The sequence below is a fragment of the Procambarus clarkii genome, chromosome 42 (genome assembly GCF_040958095.1).
Source record: "Procambarus clarkii isolate CNS0578487 chromosome 42, FALCON_Pclarkii_2.0, whole genome shotgun sequence".
Taxonomy (NCBI): domain Eukaryota; kingdom Metazoa; phylum Arthropoda; class Malacostraca; order Decapoda; family Cambaridae; genus Procambarus; species Procambarus clarkii.
In genome coordinates this window covers 36,176,119-36,199,158 of record NC_091191.1, presented here as the reverse complement: position 1 = coordinate 36,199,158, position 23,040 = coordinate 36,176,119, and the positions used below count along the sequence as shown (strand labels likewise).

Here is a 23,040-nt window from a genome sequence, read left to right as displayed (position 1 = left end):
AGTGTTCATTCTTGTATTCCCTATGTTCCTTATCATGTCTTCATATTCTCTATAAGTTCATATTCCCTGCATGTTCACTCTATTCATCAACTTTTTCTTACATGTTTTCTGTGTTCACCGTATGTTCACTGTGTTCATTCCCCTACTTAACCTCAATTTTTTTTATGTTCTTTGTTTCTTTAAACCAATTTGTTTCTTCCATTCACTAACTAGTTCTTTGTCAAATAATATTATACTGCAATACAGTTCCCTCAACAATTTTAGTCACCAAGTTTTATTTACAAAACTATGTCAAAGTAATTCTCGTCGTCAACTTAATAGTTCTACCAACCCCGTTCTTAAACAAATCTACACTTTATTCAGTTCCAAATTTACAAAGACAAACCTTTCTTGTAACTTCTTAACTAAAAATCTTTCGCTAATCAACTAAAACATAGTCACTTTCCTCATTTCTCAACTAAACTTATTATCCAATCAACCAAAAAATAGTCAAAGGAATCTTTCCAACGCTGTTCATAACTAAACTTATTCCCTAGTCATCAGAAAAATAACCGTGTTCTTCATGTTTCATTGTCATTTCATAACTAAAATTATCCATCAATCAACAGAAAAAGTCATATTCATCATCATTGTTCCTAACTAAAATTATGTTTTGTCAAGTAAGAAAAAATAACCAAAGATATCTTTCATCGCTGTTCTTAACTGACATTATACTTTGGGGAGCACAAAATAGTCTCCCTCGTCATGTTTTGTCTTTTTCCTTAACTACAAGTATTCATCAGTCAAATAAAAAATAGTTACTTCATCATGTTTCCCTGTCATTTCTTAACTGAAATATCACTTCTCTCATCTGAAATAGTCATGTGTAGCCTCTTTCCAACACTGTTTTTAACTAAAGTAGCCTTTCACTTTGCTAAAATAGTCATATTCATCATCATTGCTCCTAACTAAAATTATATGACGTTAAGTAAGAAATATAGTCAAAGACACTCTTCGAGACATCAAGGACTTACTCAAAGACATCAAAGTTGATCTGCAAGATATCTTCGAGACATCAAAGTTACTCTTCATTACATCAAAGACTCATTCAAATACTACTCATGTTCTCAGAAGTCATTCTCGAAGTCATCACCGATTTTCTCAGAGTCACCAAAGTTATTCTCTGAGTTAACAAAATACTACTCATGTTCTCAAAAGACATTCTCAAAGTCATCAAAGTTATTCAAAGAGCTAACAAAAGTTATTCTCGGAGTCACCTTCGTTCTTCAGAGAAACTTTCCAAAACATCTTTGTTCATCAAAGTTATTCTCGGAGTCATCAAAAGGTATTCTCTAACTCACTTTTGGTCATTAAAGGTAATTTCTATGTTATAAAAGTTTGTCTCAGAGACATCTAAAGTTAATCTTAGAGTTATCAAATGTATTCTCTAACTCACTTTTGTTCATCAAAGTTGATCTCAGAGTTAACAAAGGTAATCTCTAACTCACTCTCGTTCATCAAAGTTGTTTCAAAGACATCAAAGTTATTCTAAGAGCTATCAAAAGTTATTCTCAGTCATGATATGTTATTCTCTAAGTAACCTTCCGTTCATCAAAGACATTCTCTAAGCTCTCAAAGTTATTCTCTAAGACAACAAAGTCATTCTCAGAGTCATCAAAAAGTTATTCTCAGACTCACCTTCGTTATTCAAGAAGCCTTCTGAGACATCCTCGTTCAACAAAACTGGCCTCAGAGCCATCAAAAAGTTAAATACAGTCATCAAAGTTATTCTCTAAGTATCTTTTCGTTCATCAGAGAAGCTTTCTAAGACATCTTTGTTCATCAAAGTTGTTCTCTAAGACATCAATGTTGTTCTCTAAGACATCAATGTTGTTCTCTAAATCATAAAAGTTAATCTCTAAGTCACCTTCGTTTACTAGAGAAACTTTCCAATCCATCTTCGTTGATCAAAGTTATTCTCAGAATCATCAAAGAGATCTCTAATTCCCCTTCGTTCACCAAAAAGTTGTTCTCTAAGACACCTTCGTTCATCAAAGAAACTCTCCTTCCATCATGTTATTCTTTAAGACATCTTCAGTCATAAAATTTCTCTCCAAAATGTAACTAGTTCAGCTTTTCATACCAAACCTGCACTTCTGTTAAAATATATTTTCTTAGTCACTGTACCCTAAAACTGTTCTCAGAACTACACTGCCCAAATCCTACGTAACCTATCCTCTCCACCCAATGTTACTTAGTTAACGTAACATTCCTAAACCTAACTTTACCTATCCTAACTTAACTTACCTTACCTTTACCTATCGTACCTAACTTAACCTGCATAACCTAACTTTACCTATCCTAACATGACTTACCTTACATTGCCTATCTTACTTAACTTAACCTGCACAACCTAACTTACATAACTTATCTTACCTATCCTAACGTAACCTAACTTGCTTTACCTAACTTAATCTTACATTCCCAAACTGATGTATCCTAACTTATCTAGTCCAACCAGACATGATCTAACTTACATAATTATTCCTGCTTGTCTTTTGTGTTTCGTCAATCATTGTCTCATATTCATTACTCATTTCAAGAGTTAATTTCTCAAATGGACATTTTTGCATTTCAAGTGTTATTTATTTAAGATTGGGTGTTTAACCATTTCAAAGGATTTTTGTTATATATGGGAATTTACTCGTTTCAAGGGCAAATTTCTCAAAAGGTCATTTTTGCAGATCAAGGGTTATTTGTTAAAGCTCATCAAGTTGCTCATAAGTTGTATTTATTATGTTTGTTATTATTTATTCTTATTCCCCAGCCCCTTAACCTATCCTCTTGTAATCTTAGTGTATTTAGTAGGTTCTATCATATGTTCTTATTCCCCAACCTTTTAACCTAACCTTTCAGATGTAGTTTATTGTGTTTTTTGACGTATTTGTTGAATATATTATCCTTTTCATAACCTTTCAGATGTAGTTTTGTTTCTCCTTTTTGTATATTTTTACCCAAACCCACCATCACACTTAACCTTCTTTCCTTCTTTTACTCTGTTTTCACATATAAGTTCATTCTTTATCTTAATAATAATAAAATTACAATAGTAAAGAATCAGATCTACTAAGACTTGAAATTGAGAAAAACAAGAGAGCAAGTGAGTGAGAGCATGAAACGAGGAGAAAAGAGTAAGAGAGAGGGGGGAGGAAGAGAGAGAATAATGGAGAGAGATAGAAAAGGAGGGTTAGAAGGAGTAGGAGAAACAAAGTAAAAGAAGGAAAGAAGGTTAAGTGTGATGGTGGGTTTGGGTAAAAATATACAAAAAGGAGAAACAAAACTACATCTGAAAGGTTATGAAAAGGATAATATATTCAACAAATACGTCAAAAAACACAATAAACTACATCTGAAAGGTTAGGTTAAAGGGTTGGGGAATAAGAACATATGATAGAACCTACTAAATACACTAAGATTACAAGAGGATAGGTTAAGGGGATGGGGAATAAGAATAAATAATAACAAACATAATAAATACAACTTATGAGCAACTTGATGAGTTTTAACAAATAACCCTTGATCTGCAAAAATGACCATTTGAGAAATTTGCCCTTGAATCGAGTAAATTCCCATATATAACAAAAATCCTTTGAAATGGTTAAACACTCAATCTTAAACAAATAACACTTGAAATGTAAAAATGTCCATTTGAGAAATTAACCCTTGAAATGAGTAATGAATATGAGACAATGATTGACGAAACACAAAAGACATGCAGGAATAATTATATAAGTTAGATCATGTCTGGTTGGACTAGATAAGTTAGGATACATCAGTTTGGGAATGTAAGATTAAGTTAGGTAAAGCAAGTTAGGTTACGTTAGGATAGGTAAGATAAGTTATGTAAGTTAGGTTGTGCAGGTTAAGTTAAGTAAGATAGGCAATGTAAGGTAAGTCATGTTAGGATAGGTAAAGTTAGGTTATGCAGGTTAAGTTAGGTACGATAGGCAAAGGTAAGGTAAGTTAAGTTAGGATAGGTAAAGTTAGGTTTAGGAACGTTACGTTAACTAAGTAACATTGGGTGGAGAGGATAGGTTAGGTAGGATTTGGGCAGTGTAGTTCTGAGAACAGTTTTAGGGTACAGTGACTAAGAAAATATATTTTAACAGAAGTGCAGGTTTGGTATGAAAAGCTGAACTAGTTACATTTTGGAGAGAAATTTTATGACTGAAGATGTCTTAAAGAATAACATGATGGAAGGAGAGTTTCTTTGATGAACGAAGGTGTCTTAGAGAACAACTTTTTGGTGAACGAAGGGGAATTAGAGATCTCTTTGATGATTCTGAGAATAACTTTGATCAACGAAGATGGATTGGAAAGTTTCTCTAGTAAACGAAGGTGACTTAGAGATTAACTTTTATGATTTAGAGAACAACATTGATGTCTTAGAGAACAACATTGATGTCTTAGAGAACAACTTTGATGAACAAAGATGTCTTAGAAAGCTTCTCTGATGAACGAAAAGATACTTAGAGAATAACTTTGATGACTGTATTTAACTTTTTGATGGCTCTGAGGCCAGTTTTGTTGAACGAGGATGTCTCAGAAGGCTTCTTGAATAACGAAGGTGAGTCTGAGAATAACTTTTTGATGACTCTGAGAATGACTTTGTTGTCTTAGAGAATAACTTTGTGAGCTTAGAGAATGTCTTTGATGAACGGAAGGTTACTTAGAGAATAACATATCATGACTGAGAATAACTTTTGATAGCTCTTAGAATAACTTTGATGTCTTTGAAACAACTTTGATGAACGAGAGTGAGTTAGAGATTACCTTTGTTAACTCTGAGATCAACTTTGATGAACAAAAGTGAGTTAGAGAATACATTTGATAACTCTAAGATTAACTTTAGATGTCTCTGAGACAAACTTTTATAACATAGAAATTACCTTTAATGACCAAAAGTGAGTTAGAGAATACCTTTTGATGACTCCGAGAATAACTTTGATGAACAAAGATGTTTTGGAAAGTTTCTCTGAAGAACGAAGGTGACTCCGAGAATAACTTTTGTTAGCTCTTTGAATAACTTTGATGACTTTGAGAATGTCTTTTGAGAACATGAGTAGTATTTTGTTAACTCAGAGAATAACTTTGGTGACTCTGAGAAAATCGGTGATGACTTTGAGAATGACTTCTGAGAACATGAGTAGTATTTGAATGAGTCTTTGATGTAATGAAGAGTAACTTTGATGTCTCGAAGATATCTTGCAGATCAACTTTGATGTCTTTGAGTAAGTCCTTGATGTCTCGAAGAGTGTCTTTGACTATATTTCTTACTTAACGTCATATAATTTTAGTTAGGAGCAATGATGATGAATATGACTATTTTAGCAAAGTGAAAGGCTACTTTAGTTAAGAACAGTGTTGGAAAGAGGCTACACATGACTATTTCAGATGAGAGAAGTGATATTTCAGTTAAGAAATGACAGGGAAACATGATGAAGTAACTATTTTTTATTTGACTGATGAATACTTGTAGTTAAGGAAAAAGACAAAACATGACGAGGGAGACTATTTTGTGCTCCCCAAAGTATAATGTCAGTTAAGAACAGCGATGAAAGATATCTTTGGTTATTTTTTCTTACTTGACAAAACATAATTTTAGTTAGGAACAATGATGATGAATATGACTTTTTCTGTTGATTGATGGATAATTTTAGTTATGAAATGACAATGAAACATGAAGAACACGGTTATTTTTCTGATGACTAGGGAATAAGTTTAGTTATGAACAGCGTTGGAAAGATTCCTTTGACTATTTTTTGGTTGATTGGATAATAAGTTTAGTTGAGAAATGAGGAAAGTGACTATGTTTTAGTTGATTGGCGAAAGATTTTTAGTTAAGAAGTTACAAGAAAGGTTTGTCTTTGTAAATTTGGAACTGAATAAAGTGTAGATTTGTTTAAGAACGGGGTTGGTAGAACTATTAAGTTGACGACGAGAATTACTTTGACATAGTTTTGTAAATAAAACTTGGTGACTAAAATTGTTGAGGGAACTGTATTGCAGTATAATATTATTTGACAAAGAACTAGTTAGTGAATGGAAGAAACAAATTGGTTTAAAGAAACAAAGAACATAACAAAAATTGAGGTTAAGTAGGGGAATGAACACAGTGAACATACGGTGAACACAGAAAACATGTAAGAAAAAGTTGATGAATAGAGTGAACATGCAGGGAATATGAACTTATAGAGAATATGAAGACATGATAAGGAACATAGGGAATACAAGAATGAACACTGAACATGTGAAGAACAAGCTAAGAATTGAAATCAACTATTTTTTTCACCTATTATGCTATCACCATATGTCCGCATTGTGCTGAGTGTTATGTCTGTCTGTCTGTCTGTCTGTCTGACAGTTATTATGTTTTGTTTTACCAAGATAAATATGCGAGTTATGTTATGTCTACCAGTTATTGAATAAACGTAATAAGAGAAAGATCAACTTTTTCACCTATTATGCTATCACTAGTCTCTGTTTTTTTTTTCTGTTGGATCGAACGATTGCTAATGGTTGATGATGAGTGAAAACTCGAGCTATGGAAAGACTCAAGGTCAGTCCCTAACGAGATGCGCCGAGACGGAATGAGTAACCACGCTTACATTTTCAAATGTTATAAGAACTGAAAAACAGACTTAACCCAGCTCATCCGGACTGTTTACATTGGATAATGTAGGTCTTAAGAGAGAGAGAGAGAGAGAGAGAGAGAGAGAGAGAGAGAGAGACAGAGATAGAGAGATAGAGAGACAAAGAGATAGAGAGACAGAGAGACAGAGAGAGACAGAGAGACAGAGAGAGTGTGTTGAACTCGGGATAATGAACAAGTCAATTTAATAATAGTAAGAAGATTGTGTTTTTCCATATTATCGCATATATGCATACTTTGCTTGCAAGATTGTGTTTTCCATATTCAGACATCGACAGAATGTTGCTCGTTACTCTTAAAATGTTATTTGGGCAAAGAACGAAGTTGGTATATTGTCCACGTTACATTAATGATATTGGGCAAAGAACGAAGTTAGCATATTGGTCGTGTTACCCTACAAGCTTACAAGGGTGAGAGTGATGGGGGGGCTCGAAAATTGACATTAGTGGTCATCCTCTGATGCGCTGACAGTCTAAGTGAAATGGAGAAAGATACGTGAACAGCGGCATTAAATGATCTGGAGAGAGAGCGAGAGAGAGAGAGAGAGAGAGAGAGAGAGAGAGAGAGAGAGAGAGAGAGAGAGAGAGAGAGAGAGAGAGAGACAGAGACAGAGACAGAGACAGAGACAGAGAGACAGAGAGAGAGAGAGAGAGAGAGAGAAAGAGAGAGAGAGAGAGAGAGAGAACAGCAAATTATGATTTGTTATAATAATAAGATTGAAGACCAGCTTATGACTGGATATTCTTAAAAAAAAAAAATGCTATTTGAGCAAAGAATGGTGTTACTATTTCTTAGCACAGAACACTTGGTCTGGGAAGGGAGCAGTGATGGTTTGGCCATGGAGGGGGTGGTAGGGGTATGGGTTTGGTGGGGGTGGACGGGGGTAGGGTAAGGCCGGCCCCTTACCTTGTCAATCTCACTACGCCGCAATCCGCCGCGAAGGTGAGACCTTGACAAGTTAGCTCCGCACAACAGTAATGGCTGTAGGACGAAGAGGTGATGGAGATTGAGTAAACATGCATACATTTCAATGATCACAGTTAACACGAACAATTTGTAGGTAGATATCGCGTCTTCGTGACGATATGAAATGTTTCTCTCTTTTAGTAAACGCTAACCTACTGACTTTGACTGAGTTTACTAAGTGAAGTGCCGTGTGGTGGACTTTAGAGAGGGTGAGAGAGAGAGAGAGAGAGAGAGAGAGAGAGAGAGAGAGAGAGAGAGAGAGAGAGAGAGAGAGAGAGAGAGAGAGAGAGAGAGAGAGAGAGAGAGAGAGAGAGAGAGACAGAGAGACAGAGAGAGAGAGAGAGAGACAGACAGAGAGACATAGAGACAGAGAGAGACAGAGAGACAGAGAGAGACAGAGAGACAGAGAGAGACAGAGAGACAGAGAGAGGCAGAGAGAGACAGAGAGAGAGAGAGAGAGAGAGACAGAGAGACAGAGAGACAGAGAGAGACAGAGAGACAGAGAGAGACAGAGAGACAGAGAGAGGCAGAGAGACAGAGAGAGACAGAGAGACAGAGAGACAGAGAGAGACAGAGAGAGACAGAGAGACAGAGAGACAGAGAGACAGAGAGACAGAGAGAGAGAGACAGAGAGACAGAGAGAGAGAGAGTTCTTGACACACTATGTAACCCGCATATAATGTAGAGAGAGATGTATAAATAATCAGATAGCTTGTTAATCAATGTGTGTCAAACTCCCAGGACTGCATTTTGGAATTTGTATGTTGCGCTCATGGCTCACCTTTGAGAAAGATCATTGTCACACTCACTGCTATGTGCCGTGCGAGCTGTGTCAGGAGAGAGTATGGTATGCCGTATTGCTGTCACTCCCAGCAGTGTGGTGGTGGTGGTGTTGGTATGTGGTATATCCTGTTATGTGGATGGAGGGGGGGGGGGGGGCATGACCGACTGACTATGTTAGAGGTTGATGATGACATTCGCAACAGTTAGGCCTCAGCCTTTGAAGAGGTAACCCATGTGGACATGTGGTGTCACTCCTCATAGCTATGTGGTAGGTATAGCCCACATATCCTTAGCGCTCTGGAAGCAGGGAGGGTACATAAAACCGTCATTCTTTAAGAAAAAATAATGACTACTTTCACACACAAACCCACTGCCAGCTGTTACCTCCCTTTCCCCTCCTTCTCCCCCTCCAATCTTAAGACCCTGGTCTCTCACGCTCCCCTCAACACTTCCTGTCCATGTAGGGGGAGAACTAATGGACGTCATTGATATCCTCTCAGGTATTGGGGCTCCCCCCTCCCTTCACAACATAACCTACACTCCTCCTCTTCCTCCCTACATGACTGCATACCAACCACTTAGCTTCCAACCCCAACATGACACTCTCTCAAGTGACGCCTGGCCGCATGCCACGCGTCATAACATCCGGGAAATTCCCCCCAAACCCTTTGTGACTAGAGCGACGCGCTGCGACTACGACGACGCGCACCACCTGGCACCCAACAACATGTCTCCCTCTTTCCTGACCACATACCCAAACACCGGACGCTCATACGCGTCCGAAACGCGCCAAACTTCCGGGAAAATCCCCCCAAAAACCCCCTGTGACTAGAGCGACGCGCTGCGACTACGACGTCACACCTCACCTGTCCAGCTGGCACTCACGAGTGCCACCTGGGCAGCTGGTGCGCACGGTCATAGTCACATATTACACTACTGACATGTTGCTTTTATGTGTCCTCTTACACCACCTGTTGTTGGTATGTGTCCTCTTGTACCACGTGCTGTTGGTATGTGTCCTCTTGTACCACGTGCTGTTGGTATGTGTCCTTTTGTATCATCTGCTGCTGGTATGTGTCCTTTTGTATCATCTGCTGCTGGTATGTGTCGTATTAAACCATCTGTTGCTGGTACGTGTCATCTTGTATCACCTGTGGCTGGTATGTGTACACTTGTATCATCTGCTGTTGATATGTGTCCTCTTGTACCACCTGCTGCTATTATGTGTCCTCTTGTACCACCTGCTGCTGGTATGTGTTCTCTTACAGCACCTGCTGCTGGTATGTGTCCTCTTGAACCATCTGTTGCTGGTATGTGTTCTCTTTTACCACCTGCTGGTGGTATGTGTCCTCTTTCACCACCTGTTGCTGGTATGTGTCCTCTTACATCACCTGCTGCTGGTATGTGTCCTCTTACTTCACCTGCTGCTGTTATGTGTCCTCTTACACCACCTGTTGTTGGTATGTGTCCTCTTGTACCACGTGCTGCTGGTATGTGATCTTTTACACCACCTGTTGCTGGTATGTGATCTTTTACACCACCTGCTGCTGGTATGTGTCGTCTTGAACCATCTGTTGCTGGTATGTGTTCTTTTACACTACCTGCTGCTGGTATGTGTCGTCTTGAACCATCTGTTGCTGGTATGTGTACTCTTACTCCAACTGTTTCTGGTATGTGTCCTCTTGTATCCCATACTGCTGGTATGTGTACTCTTGTTCCAACTGTTTTTGGTATGTGTCCTCTTGTACCACCTGCTGCTGGTATGTGTCCCCTTGTACCACCTGCTGCTGGTATGTGTCCTCTTACACCATCTTCTGCTGATATCTGTCCTCTTGAACCAATTGTTGCTAGTATGTGTCCTCTTGTACCATCTGCTGGTGGTATGTGTCCTCTAGTTCCTCCTGCTGCTGGTATGTGTCCTCTTGTACCTCATGCTTCTGGAATGTGTCCTCTTGTACCACCTGCTGCTGGTATATGTCTTCCTACACCACCTGCTGCTGGTATGTGTTCTTTTGAACTATTTGTTGCTGGTATGTGTCCTCCTGTACCACCTGCTGGTAGTATGTATCCTCTTTCATCACCTCTTGCTGGTATGTGTCCTCTTGAACCATCTGTTGCTGGTAAGTGTCCTCTTGTACCACGTTCTGCTGGTATGTGTACTCTTTTACTACCTGTTGCTGGTATGTGTCCTCTTGTACCACCTGCTGCTGGTATGTGTACTCTTATTCCACTTGTTTCTGGTATGTGTCCTCTTGTACCACTTGCTGCTGGTATGTGTCTTCATGTACCACCTGCTGCTGGTATGTGTCCTTTCGTACCATCTGCTGCTGGTATGTGTCCTCTTACACCACCTGTTGCTGGTATGTGTCCTCGTACACTACCTGTTGCTCGTATGTGTCCTTTTGTACCACGTGCTGCTGGTATGTGTACTCTTATTCCACTTGTTTCTGGTATGTGTCCTCTTGTACCACTTGCTGCTGGTATGTGTCTTCTTGTACCACCTGCTGCTGGTATGTGTCCTTTCGTACTATCTGCTGCTGGTATGTGTCCTCTTACACCACCTGTTGCTGGTATGTGTCCTCGTACACTACCTGTTGCTCGTATGTGTCCTTTTGTACCACGTGCTGCTGGTGTGTGTACTCTTATTCAACTTGTTTCTGGTATGTGTCCTCTTGTACCACTTGCTGCTGGTATGTGTCTTCTTGTACCACCTGCTGCTGGTATGTGTCCTTTCGTACTATCTGCTGCTGGTATGTGTCCTCTTACACCACCTGTTGCTGGTTTGTGTCCTCTTACACCACCTGCTGCTGATATCTTTCCTCATGTTCCACCTGCTACAAGCTTTAACAGGTGTTGCCTGTTCATTGTTTCATACTTTTTAGTTACTTTGATGAGTAATCCTGCAACAATTATTTTTCTTCTTTCTTCCAGTATAGTTATTGCCTGCGCCATTGTCTGTAAATCCGGCCACCAGGTCTTTTATATATAAGCCAGCCTTCAAACAGCTGCCCCCTCTAGCAGCTGTCATGGCTGCTCAGCGGGGCATCAGGATGATGCCCACAGGAAACGAACTTTCCTCAAATTAATGCCAAAATTGTATATGGTGACATTAATGCCAAAATTGTTGTGGGAACCGACCTGTGAGATTTATGTTTATTTAATTTATATGAATTTATATAGAATTTATATTTACGTTAATTTATATACTTCGATAGCAATTTGTATGATGATAGGTGGACTGTATTTCTGCAATAATCTCACAAATCGATCCTCTACACATTAGGGGGGGTTTATATTGAATTTATATATATGCAGCCAATCAAACTACAGTATTAGACTACATACATTGAAGAGGTTCCTTATCTTATTGTACAGCAGGCCTTAATCCACCAGGTATAACCAGGATGTAGACACCAAATTATCCTCTTTGAGGTAGCTTCCATCACCCAGTAACTGGTACACAAAGCATGCTTCCTCGTCTTGACCTGTCAAAAGGGCGCTAGCTAAGAAGCCAGAATCCTAATATATGACAGCTATATCAGAGAAAACACTGTACAAGGAACCATAAAGACCTAGGCTTAATTACCTTTTATTAAGAGGCAGATCGTATTCTAACCGGCTCGCCCTTTATATCTACCTAATATTCATGGCCACAAATAATTAGATAAACGGGTTTCGGCAGAACACTTAACTTGTATTTGTGACAGCGTGTTGATGACGGTAAACCTTTGGTTTCCATAACACAACGTCCAAGTAAAATTAACAGGAGCCGTATTTGCTCCTGTGCCTCTGGTCTAAGTACAATAACAATGGCTGACCACTCCCTCCTCACTGACGCTACTGGCCTACATTGTCCAGATGACAGTAAGTGATAGAAGGGTCACATTTACTCTATTTTAATTCTGATAATTAAGTTAATTTATATGAGATGTTTTTATGATGGTAAATTCCAAAGATTAATGTATTTAAGAATAATTCCCACCATAATAGGTGGTGAATTTATAATAGTATGTGGTAATGATATCCCGTTTTCTATAGACGGAAATTCCACTACAAGTTACATTTTCTATGGGTTAACTTGTTTATACAACACAGCAATATTATCTGTCTGTATGATATTATTAAATGGTGTCGGATTTTCCGACATAATTCCCCGGGGGCTGCTCACGGGTCGAAGTCCTATTCAGAACAAACGAACACCGATACTCCTCCTTCGAATTATTAGATTAATTTGATGTTAGTAGTTAGTAATCACACATTTGTGCGTCTGTTCGTACAGGACGGATGTCCCATACTAGAGTTGCAGGGGTTAGAAGTCTAATGCGATTTCATTTCCCTGTTAACTCTTGAAAGGCTAAAATTCAAGCCTAATTGCATATTATTTAACACAGAAGACTGAATGTGATCAAGTACTACAGTCAAGTATGATTCAGGGACTGCAGTGAGATCAGTGACATTAGATATAACTTGAAGTTTGTTCAGGTAACTGGTCACTGATATATAAACACTGAGGCCCATGGAATACATCTTGATTAAATAATAAATGTATCAAATCAGTCATCAGATTTATTGGGGTTTAATTTAGTTAATTGATTCAGAAGATTGAATAGCTCATCATTAAAGCAAAGTATGGTTCTGAGACTGCAGTGGGTTCAGTGACATTGGTCGCAGTGACTTGTAGCTGTTTAGGCTACTGTTCACTGATTTGCCACTGAGGCCTCATGAACTCATCTTCAGCTTTAAATGATGATACTAACATCAACCTCTGTTGGTATAGTCAGCTGTAATCTCCTTAGTATAATGCTACTGGAGAAATATAATCAGCTGACAAATTTAGATTTCTATTGGTATTGTTTATCTGCAGCCATAGGTCTCCTCAGGCTTGGTACTGGCCCTGAGAGTAATTTACCTCCTGCAGAACTTAAAATTAACATGGTTATGCCCTGATATTTAGTAGGGCTACCAATGAATTGATGGTAGTAGTCTGTCCCCACAAGGAGAGCTATTTGGCATTTGATTTGCTCAAATTTACCTGCAGCTGCTTGATAATAGCTTTCCAGGTCAGCATAATCAACTTGAGATTGCTGTGACAAATCTTCACATTTCTTGATCTGTCTCGTTAAGTGGCCTTTAAGAACTGCAAGGGTTCTTTTCATTCTCCCTGCATTATCCATACTGGCTAGTTGGTGAAGCCTTGTGGGGCTTGTACTTGGGTCGCTCATAATGCTGAACAAGCTCTAATGGTAGCCTAGGGTAAAATTCTACACTCACTAGGCAATAATCCTACCTCTACTAGAGGTTAGCACTTAAAATTAATACACATTATATATATATATACAATCATACACACTAATGATTTGAGTGATAAACCAGTGTCACTGGAAGTACCTTTAGGTTAGCTCTTCTATATCACCCTAGGATGGTATAGACACTAACTAATCACTCAAAGGTGTAATGATCATAAGTAAATTATAATATATACACAACTCAACTTGAGTTGATAAAAATTACACCCAAAATAGGGTCTGGACCATTCATTAATGGTGCTAGGTTGTTTAATATAGTACAACGAGACTATGGTAATAATGGGACTAGGATGAACAGTAAATAGTTCAACTAGTCAATGGTAATATCCTACCCTGTTGTGGGTTGGCAATTAGTAAATATTATATTGTGAACACTAGGCAATATATTAAATAATTCTCTATTTTGGAGAAATAATATACACAATTATTGATAATAGCCTCTTAATTGCCTCTATGAAACTTCTAATATTATCTAGAAGTATTAAATATTATTAGTGACCTCGCGAAATAAACTCCACAAAATTCGTGGATAATGTCTCGCGAAATTTAACACAACGAAATCCGTAAACAATCTCGCGAAGACACAGCCACTAATTTGGCTGGCCTCAATATTAGCGCTGTCATTTCACGGAATAACACGCCACCAAATTTGTGGGTGACCATATGAAACCGCTGATGAGGCTGAAATGAACTGAGGGGGGCTCTTGAGCTCGCACGAGGCAACGCCGCCGTCTTTGACTGCTGGCTTTGTATAAATCACACTGCACTAGTATATTTAATGAATCCACTGGTTAACTGGTTCATCCGGTACTAAGATGACCAAATAGGGTTCAAAGGACCAAATAATCCGGTTCTGAAGGTCCAAATAATTTGGGAACCGACCTGTGAGATTTATATTTATTTAATTTATATGAATTTATTTAGAATTTATATTTACGTTAATTTATATACTTCGATAGCAATTTGTATGATGATAAGTGGACTGTATTTTTGCAATAATCTCACAAATCGATCCTCTACACATTAAGGGGGGTTTATATTGAATTTATATATATGCAGCCAATCAAACTACAGTATTAGACTACATACATTGAAGAGGTTCCTTATCTTATTGTACAGCAGGCCTTAATCCACCAGGTATAACCAGGATGTAGATACCAAATTATCCTCTTTGAGGTAGCTTCCATCACCCAGTAACTGGTACACAAAGCATGCTTCCTCGTCTTGACCTGTCAAAAGGGCGCTAGCTAAGAAGACAGAATCCTAATATATGACAGCTATATCAGAGAAAACACTGTACAAGGAACCATAAAGATCTAGGCTTAATTACATTTTATTAAGAGGCAGATCGTATTCTAACGGGCTCGCCCTTTATATCTACCTAATATTCATGGCCACAAATAATTAGATAAACGGGTTTCGGCAGAACACTTAACTTGTATTTGTTGACAGCGTGTTGATGATGGTACACCTTTGGTTTCTATAACACTTCGTCCAAGTAAAATTAACAGGAGCCGTATTTGCTCCCGTGCCTCTGGTCTAAGTACAATAACAATGGCTGACCACTCCCTCCTCACTGACGCTACTGGCCTACATTGTCCAGATAACAGTAAGTGATAGAAGGGTCACATTTACTCTATTTTAATTCTGATAATTAAGTTAATTTATATGAGATGTTTTTATGATGGTAATGTCCAAAGACTAATGTATTTAAGAATAATTCCCACCATAATAGGTGGTGAATTTATAATAGTATGTGGTAATGATATCCCGTTTTCTATAGACGGAAATTCCACTACAAGTTACATTTTCTATGGGTTAACTTGTTTATACAACACAGCAATATTATCTGTCTGTATGATATTATTAAATGGTGTCAGATTTTCCGACAATTGTATATGGTGACATTAATGCTAAAATTGTATATGGTGACATTATACACTAGAAGTACCAGAAAGCTAAAACTACGGTACGTCTTTTGCCACATTAAGTTCTCTGTATATTACACATTTATAAATTAAAGGCTCACTAAACATGACCAATCTTGTTACTAAGGTTGACTAAAAGAATAAAATTTAACTGCAGAATGCATTTTATTTATTATAATTTGTACAAAGTTTCCGTTTCGAACCTACTTGGCTCATTCTCAAGTGAGGAGACAGTAGGATACTCGAACCGTGGACCCCCTCTCGTGTGATGCCGGAGTTCTATCGACTGGGCAATGAGCAGTCTTTTGAGGAGACAGTCAGGAGCATCAGATTTATTCCAATGGTAGGTTAGGTGCAAGATTGATTGAGAAGAAAGGCGAAAGTAGAGAAGAAAGGTAAGATGCATAGGTTAATAAACTAAACGCTCAAAGATATGTATGGCGAGTACAAGTCAGGTGACCGTAGTGGGCGTGGCGTATTGAGCAGTGACGTCAGCGTTGGCCTCTTCGAGTTCCAGCCTTGTTCTCACTCTCAAAGTGGGTAGAGTGTTCTCACTCTCATGGTGGGTAGAGTGTTCTCACTCTCAAGGTCGGTAGAGTGTTCTCACTCTCATGGTGAATAGAGTGTTCTCACTCTCATGGTGAATAGAGTGTTCTCACTTTCATGGTTGGTAGAGTGTTCTCACTCTCATGGTGAATAAAGTGTTCTCACTCTCATGGTGGGTAGAGTGTTCTCACTCTCATGGTGGGTAGAGTGTTCTCACTCTCATGGTGAATAGAGTGTTCTCACTCGCATGGTGGGTAGAGTGTCCTCACTCTCATGGTGGGTAGAGTGTTCTCACTCTCATGGTGAATAGAGTGTTCTCACTCTCATGGTGGGTAGAGTGTTCTCACTCTCATGGTGGGTAGAGTGTTCTCACTCTCATGGTGGGTAGAGTGTTCTCACTCTCATGGTGAATAGAGTTTTCTCACTCTCATGGTGAATAGAGTGTTCTCACTCTCATGGTGAATAGAGTGTTCTCACTCTCATGGTGAATAGAGTGTTCTCACTCTCATGGTGGGTAGAGTGTTCTCACTCTCATGGTGGGTAGAGTGTTCTCACTCTCATGGTGGGTAGAGTGTTCTCACTCTCATGGTGAATAGAGTGTTCTCACTCTCATGGTGGGTAGAGTGTCCTCACTCTCATGGTGGGTTGAGTGTTCTCACTCTCATGGTGAATAGAGTGTTCTCACTCTCATGGTGGGTAGAGTGTTCTCACTCTCATGGTGGGTAGAGAGTTCTCACTCTCATGGTGGGTAGAGTGTTCTCACTCTCATGGTGAATAGAGTTTTCTCACTCTCATGGTGAATAGAGTGTTCTCACTCTCATGGTGAATAGAGTGTTCTCACTCTCATGGTGAATAGAGTGTTCTCACTCTCATGGTGGGTAGAGTGTTCTCACTCTCATGGTGAATAGAGTGTTCTCACTCTCATGGTGGGTAGAGTGTTCTCACTCTCATGGTGGGGAGAGTGTTCTCACTCTCATGGTGGGTGGAGTGTTCTCACTCTCATGGTGGGTAGAGTGTTCTCACTCTCATGGTGGGTAGAGTATTCTCACTCTCATGGTGGGTAGAGTTTTCTCACTCTCATGGTGGGTAGAGTGTTCTCACTCTCATGGTTGGTAGAGTGCTCTCACTCTCATGGTGAGTAGAGCTCTCACTCTCATGGTGGGTAGAGTGTTCTCACTCTCATGGTGGGTAGAGCTATCACTCTCATGGTGGGTAGAGTGTTCTGACTCTCATGGTGGGTAGAGTGTTCTCACTCTCATGGTGGGTAGAGAGTTCTCACTCTCATGGTGAGTAGAGCTCTCACTCTCATGGTGGGTAGAGTGTTCTCACTCACATGGTGGGTAGATTGCTCTCACTCTTATGGTGGGTAGATTGCTCCCACTCTCATGGTGGGTAGAGTGTTCTCACTCTCATGGTGGGTAGAGTGTTCTCACTCTCATGGTGGGTAGAGTGTTCTCACTCTCATGGTGGGTAGAGTGTTCTCACTCTCATGGTGGGTAGTGCTCTCACTCTCATGGTGGATAGAGCTCTCACTCTCTTGGTGGGTAGAGTGTTCTCACTCTCATGGTGGGTAGTGCTTTCACTCTCATGGTGGGTAGTGCTCTCACTCTCATGGTGGGTAATGCTCTCACTCTCATGATGGGTAATGCTCTCACTCTCTTGGTAGGTAGAGTGTTCTCACTCTCATGTTGGTTAGAGTATTCTCAATCTCATGGTGGGTAGAGTGTTCTCACTCTCATGGTGGGTAGTGTGTTCTCACTCTCATGGTGGGTAGAGTGTTCTCACTCTCATGGTGAGTAGAGCTCTCACTCTCATGGTGGGTAGAATGTTCTCACTCACATTTTGGGTAGATTGCTCTCACTCTTATGGTGGGTAGAGTGTTCTCACTCTCATGGTGGGTAGAGTGTTCTCACTCTCATGATGGGTAGAGTGTTCTCACTCTCATGGTGGGTAGAGTGCTCTCACTCTCATGGTGGGTAGAGTGCTCTCACTCTTATGGTGGGTTGAGTGCTCTCACTCTCATGGTGAGTAGAGCTCTCACTCTCATGGTGGGTAGAGTGTTCTCACTCTCATGGTGGGTAGAGCTATCACTCTCATGGTGGGTAGAGTGTTCTGACTCTCATGGTGGGTAGAGTGTTCTCACTCTCATGGTGGGTAGAGAGTTCTCACTCTCATGGTGAGTAGAGCTCTCACTCTCATGGTGGGTAGAGTGTTCTCACTCACATGGTGGGTAGATTGCTCTCACTCTTATGGTGGGTAGATTGCTCCCACTCTCATGGTGGGTAGAGTGTTCTCACTCTCATGGTGGGTAGAGTGTTCTCACTCTCATGGTGGGTAGAGTGTTCTCACTCTCATGGTGGGTAGAGTGTTCTCACTCTCATGGTGGGTAGTGCTCTCACTCTCATGGTGGATAGAGCTCTCACTCTCATGGTGGGTAGAGTGTTCTCACTCTCATGGTGGGTAGTGCTTTCACTCTCATGGTGGGTAGTGTTCTCACTCTCATGGTGGGTAATGCTCTCACTCTCATGGTGGGTAATGCTCTCACTCTCTTGGTAGGTAGATTGTTCTCACTCTCATGTTGGTTAGAGTATTCTCACTCTCATGGTGGGTAGAGTGTTCTCACTCTCATGGTGGGTAGAGTGTTCTCACTCTCATGGTGGGTAGAGTGTTCTCACTCTCATGGTGAGTAGAGCTCTCACTCTCATGGTGGGTAGAGTGTTCTCACTCACATGGTGGGTAGATTGCTCTCACTCTTATGGTGGGTAGAGTGTTCTCACTCTCATGGTGTGTAGAGTGTTCTCACTCTCATGATGGGTAGAGTGTTCTCACTCTCATGGTGGGTAGAGTGCTCTCACTCTCATGGTGGGTAGAGTGCTCTCACTCTTATGGTGGGTTGATTGCTCTCACTCTCATGGTGAGTAGAGTGCTCTCACTCTCATGGTGGGTAGAGTGTTCTCACTCTCATGGTGGGTAGAGTGACTAGTTCCGTTATATGAGTATTTATGGTGGGTTGTTCGAATTTTATATGAAGAAATAATAGACATATACAATTTTGGCTTCCACACATAAATGTCGAACAACGCCGGGGATGGGGGAACATAGGGGGTGAGTATATATACATATATATATATATATATATATATATATATATATATATATATATATATATATATATATATATATATATATATATATATATATATATATATAAAAATATATATATATATATATATATATATATATATATATATATATATATATATATATATATATATATATATATATATATTCAAACTTATTTTGCATTGAGTCTTTGGAGTCTCAGTTAGCTTACAATTATCAGTTGAGGAATACGTTCCAAGAGATCATCGTTGAGCTGGTCAAAATTAAGGCCTCTTAAGGTCGGCGATTTTCTTATCAAGGACCTCATCGATGGCTTTCAACCCCAGGGGAGCTCCTAGGAGTGTGCTGTCTTCAGGTTTAGTTTTATGGATATTAGGCAGAAGACCCTCTATTCTCTCTACGATGCCCTAGTTGGAACATATTATTTCACATTTAGAAGGGTTCAGGGTGAGGCCTAAAACTGCACCTTGCTGTACACCGGAGATATTATTGTTAAGTTGAGGAGCATTTAGCGGATCCCTTGCTGTGATTGGCTGTCTTGGTAAATGACAACAAATAGTTTCTACCAATGAAATGCAAGCACGGGAATGTTTCCTTCAGCCCCACAACTCCACCTTATGAGCTGTTGTCTCCCTGTTCATAGTGCAATGTCCTCCCAACAGATGGCACCAGCTGTATTTTTAAGTGCTGCTTGGCGTTGGCCTGTTGATAGTGTCATCTTATTCAAATAGATAGCATCAGCTATAGTTTATGGGCTGCTGCTAACCGAACCTTTGATAGTGTATTTTTCTGCGGATAAGGGGCAGCAGCTGTATCCCTTTAAACACGGCGTTAAAAACCTCGTAGCTTATGATAAGATTAGATAAATATTTTGTATTAATACATGCATATACTTTATTCATTCTTGCAGATACATCATATTACAACATTTTATAATTTGTGATTGATAAAGACCTTTCCCAATCAATTTGTTAGGAATTTCTGACAAATCTGTTTTAATACATATTAAAACATGTAACCATGAATATTAGAAATAGTAACATGAATATTAGAAATAGTTTATAAAATTTTGACCAGCTCAACGATGATCTCTCGGGACTTATTCCTCAACTGATAATTGTAAGCTAACTAAGACCCCAAAGACTCATTGCAAAATAAGTTTGAATATATATATATATATATATATATATATATATATATATATATATATATATATATATATATATATATATATATATATATATATATGTTTCATTGAATATGACCGCATATTCTGTATTTATTATTTTCTGGTTTAGGGCTTCTATCCCTCTAACTATTTTCTTAGCATCAGGGCTTAATTGAAATAGGAGTTCTCCAAAACTCATTTTCGTACTTTTAAGGTGAAGAAAAGAAGTGATTTACTATAGAGTGTATTACACTTATTTGTATAATTTGCACGACGTTTCGAACCTCCATGGTTCATTCTCAAGTGAACAGATCTTACAATACTAGTTGATTTTATACCCGCATTAGGTCAGGTGATAATACAATGAAGGTGAAAACATGGGGGGATACATAAGGGATAAACATAGGGGCTGCAGAAGGCTTATTGGCCCATACGAGGCATCTCCTATCTAAACACAAAGATTAATCCAGTGTAATTGGCCTGTTATGTTGGACATTGTCTTCTGTGTTGGCATCGATATGTTCTTGTCTTGTCCTTACTAGTAAGGACAAGACAAGTAGTAAGGACAAGACAAGAACATATCGATGCCAACACAGAAGACAATGTCCAACATAACAGGCCAATTACACTGGATTAATCTTTGTGTTTAGATAGGAGATGCCTCGTATGGGCCAATAAGCCTTCTGCAGCCCCTATGTTTATCCCTTATGTATCCCCCCATGTTTTCACCTTCATTGTATTATCACCTGACCTAATGCGGGTATAAAATCAACTAGTATTGTAAGATCTGTTCACTTGAGAATGAACCATGGAGGTTCGAAACGTCGTGTAAATTATACAAATAATTGTAATACACTCTATAGTAAATCACTTCTTTTCTTCACCTTAAAAGTACGAAAATAAGTTTTGGAGAACTCCTATTTCAATTAAGCCCTGATGCTAAGAAAATAGTTAGAGGGATAGAAGCCCTAAACCAGAAAATAATAAATACAGAATATGCGGTCATATTCAATGAAACATGTTTGAAAGAAAACCTGCTGCCAGTATACACCAATATATATATATATATATATATATATATTTGTAACAAAGTTCAAATAAAGTAAATATATATGTGTACATACAAAAGAATGGGGGTGGTAGGAGAAGATAATATTAGTGTTCAGTGAGAGACCACAAGGTCTCCTCTGAATACTTTTTATTTTCTTCTCCGAGGCTATGGGTCCCCACATATATATATATATATATATATATATATATATATATATATATATATATATATATATATATATATATATATATATATATAAATGTATATATATATATGTATATATATATATATATATATATATATATATATATATATATATATATATATATATATATATATATATATATATACTCACCCCCTAAGTCCCCCCATCCCCAACGGTGTGCGACATTGATGTGTGGAAGCCAAAATTGTATATGTCCTTTATTTCTTCATATTAAATTCGAACAACCCACCATAAATACTCATATGACGAAACTATTCACTCTACCCACCATGAGAGTGAGAACACTCTACCCACCATGAGAGTGAGAGCAATCTACCCACCATGAGAGTGGGAGCAATCTACCCACCATGAGAGTGAGAGCACTCTACCCACCACGAGAGTGAGAGCAATCTACCCACCATGAGAATGAGAGCACTCTACCCACCATGAGAGTGAGAACACTCTACCCACCATGTGAGTGAGAACACTCTACCCACCATGAGAGTGAGAACACTCTACCCACGATGAGAGTAAGAATACTCTACCCACCATGAGAGTGAGAACACTCTACCCACCATGAGAGTGAGAACACTCTACCCACCATGAGAGTGAGAGCAATCTACCCACCATGAGAGTGGGAGCAATCTACCCACCATGAGAGTGAGAGCACTCTACCCACCACGAGAGTGAGAGCAATCTACCCACCATGAGAATGAGAGCACTCTACCCACCATGAGAGTGAGAACACTCTACCCACCATGTGAGTGAGAACACTCTACCCACCATGAGAGTGAGAACACTCTACCCACAATGAGAGTAAGAACACTCTACCCACCATGAGAGTGAGAACACTCTACCCACCATGAGAGTGAGAACACTCTACCCACCATGAGAGTGAGAACACTCTACCCACCATGAGAGTGAGAACACTCTACCCACCATGAGAGTGAGAACACTCTACCCACCATGAGAATAAGAGCACTCTACCCACCATGAGAATGAGAACACTCTACCCACCATGAGAATGAGAGCACTCTACCCACCATGAGAGTGAGAACACTCTACCCGCCATGAGAGTGAGAACACTCTACCCACCATGAGAGTGAGAACACTCTACCCACCATGAGAACGAGAGCACTCTACCCACTATGAGAGTGAGAACACTCGACCCACCATGGGAGTGAGAACACTCTACCCACCATGGGAGTGAGAACACTCTACCCATCATGAGAGTGAGAACACTCTACCCACCATGAGAGTGAGAACACTCTAC

At 39.3% G+C, this 23,040-nt stretch overlaps 1 protein-coding gene across 1 annotated transcript; it reads left to right on the top strand.

Annotated features, from left to right (window-relative positions):
* The first annotated feature begins 9,512 nt into the window (after positions 1-9,512).
* Positions 9,513-9,938, top strand: LOC138373565 (putative uncharacterized protein FLJ45035). The gene has a single exon (XM_069339781.1). It carries the CDS (start codon positions 9,513-9,515, stop codon positions 9,936-9,938), a length of 426 nt encoding a protein of 141 aa, XP_069195882.1.
* Positions 9,939-23,040: the final 13,102 nt, after the last annotated feature.

What these genes read in the sequence shown, in the direction of transcription:
- LOC138373565 (XM_069339781.1), top strand. Translation starts at nt 9,513, where the DNA reads ATGTGTCCTTTTGTATCATCTGCTGCTGGTATGTGTCGTATTAAACCA.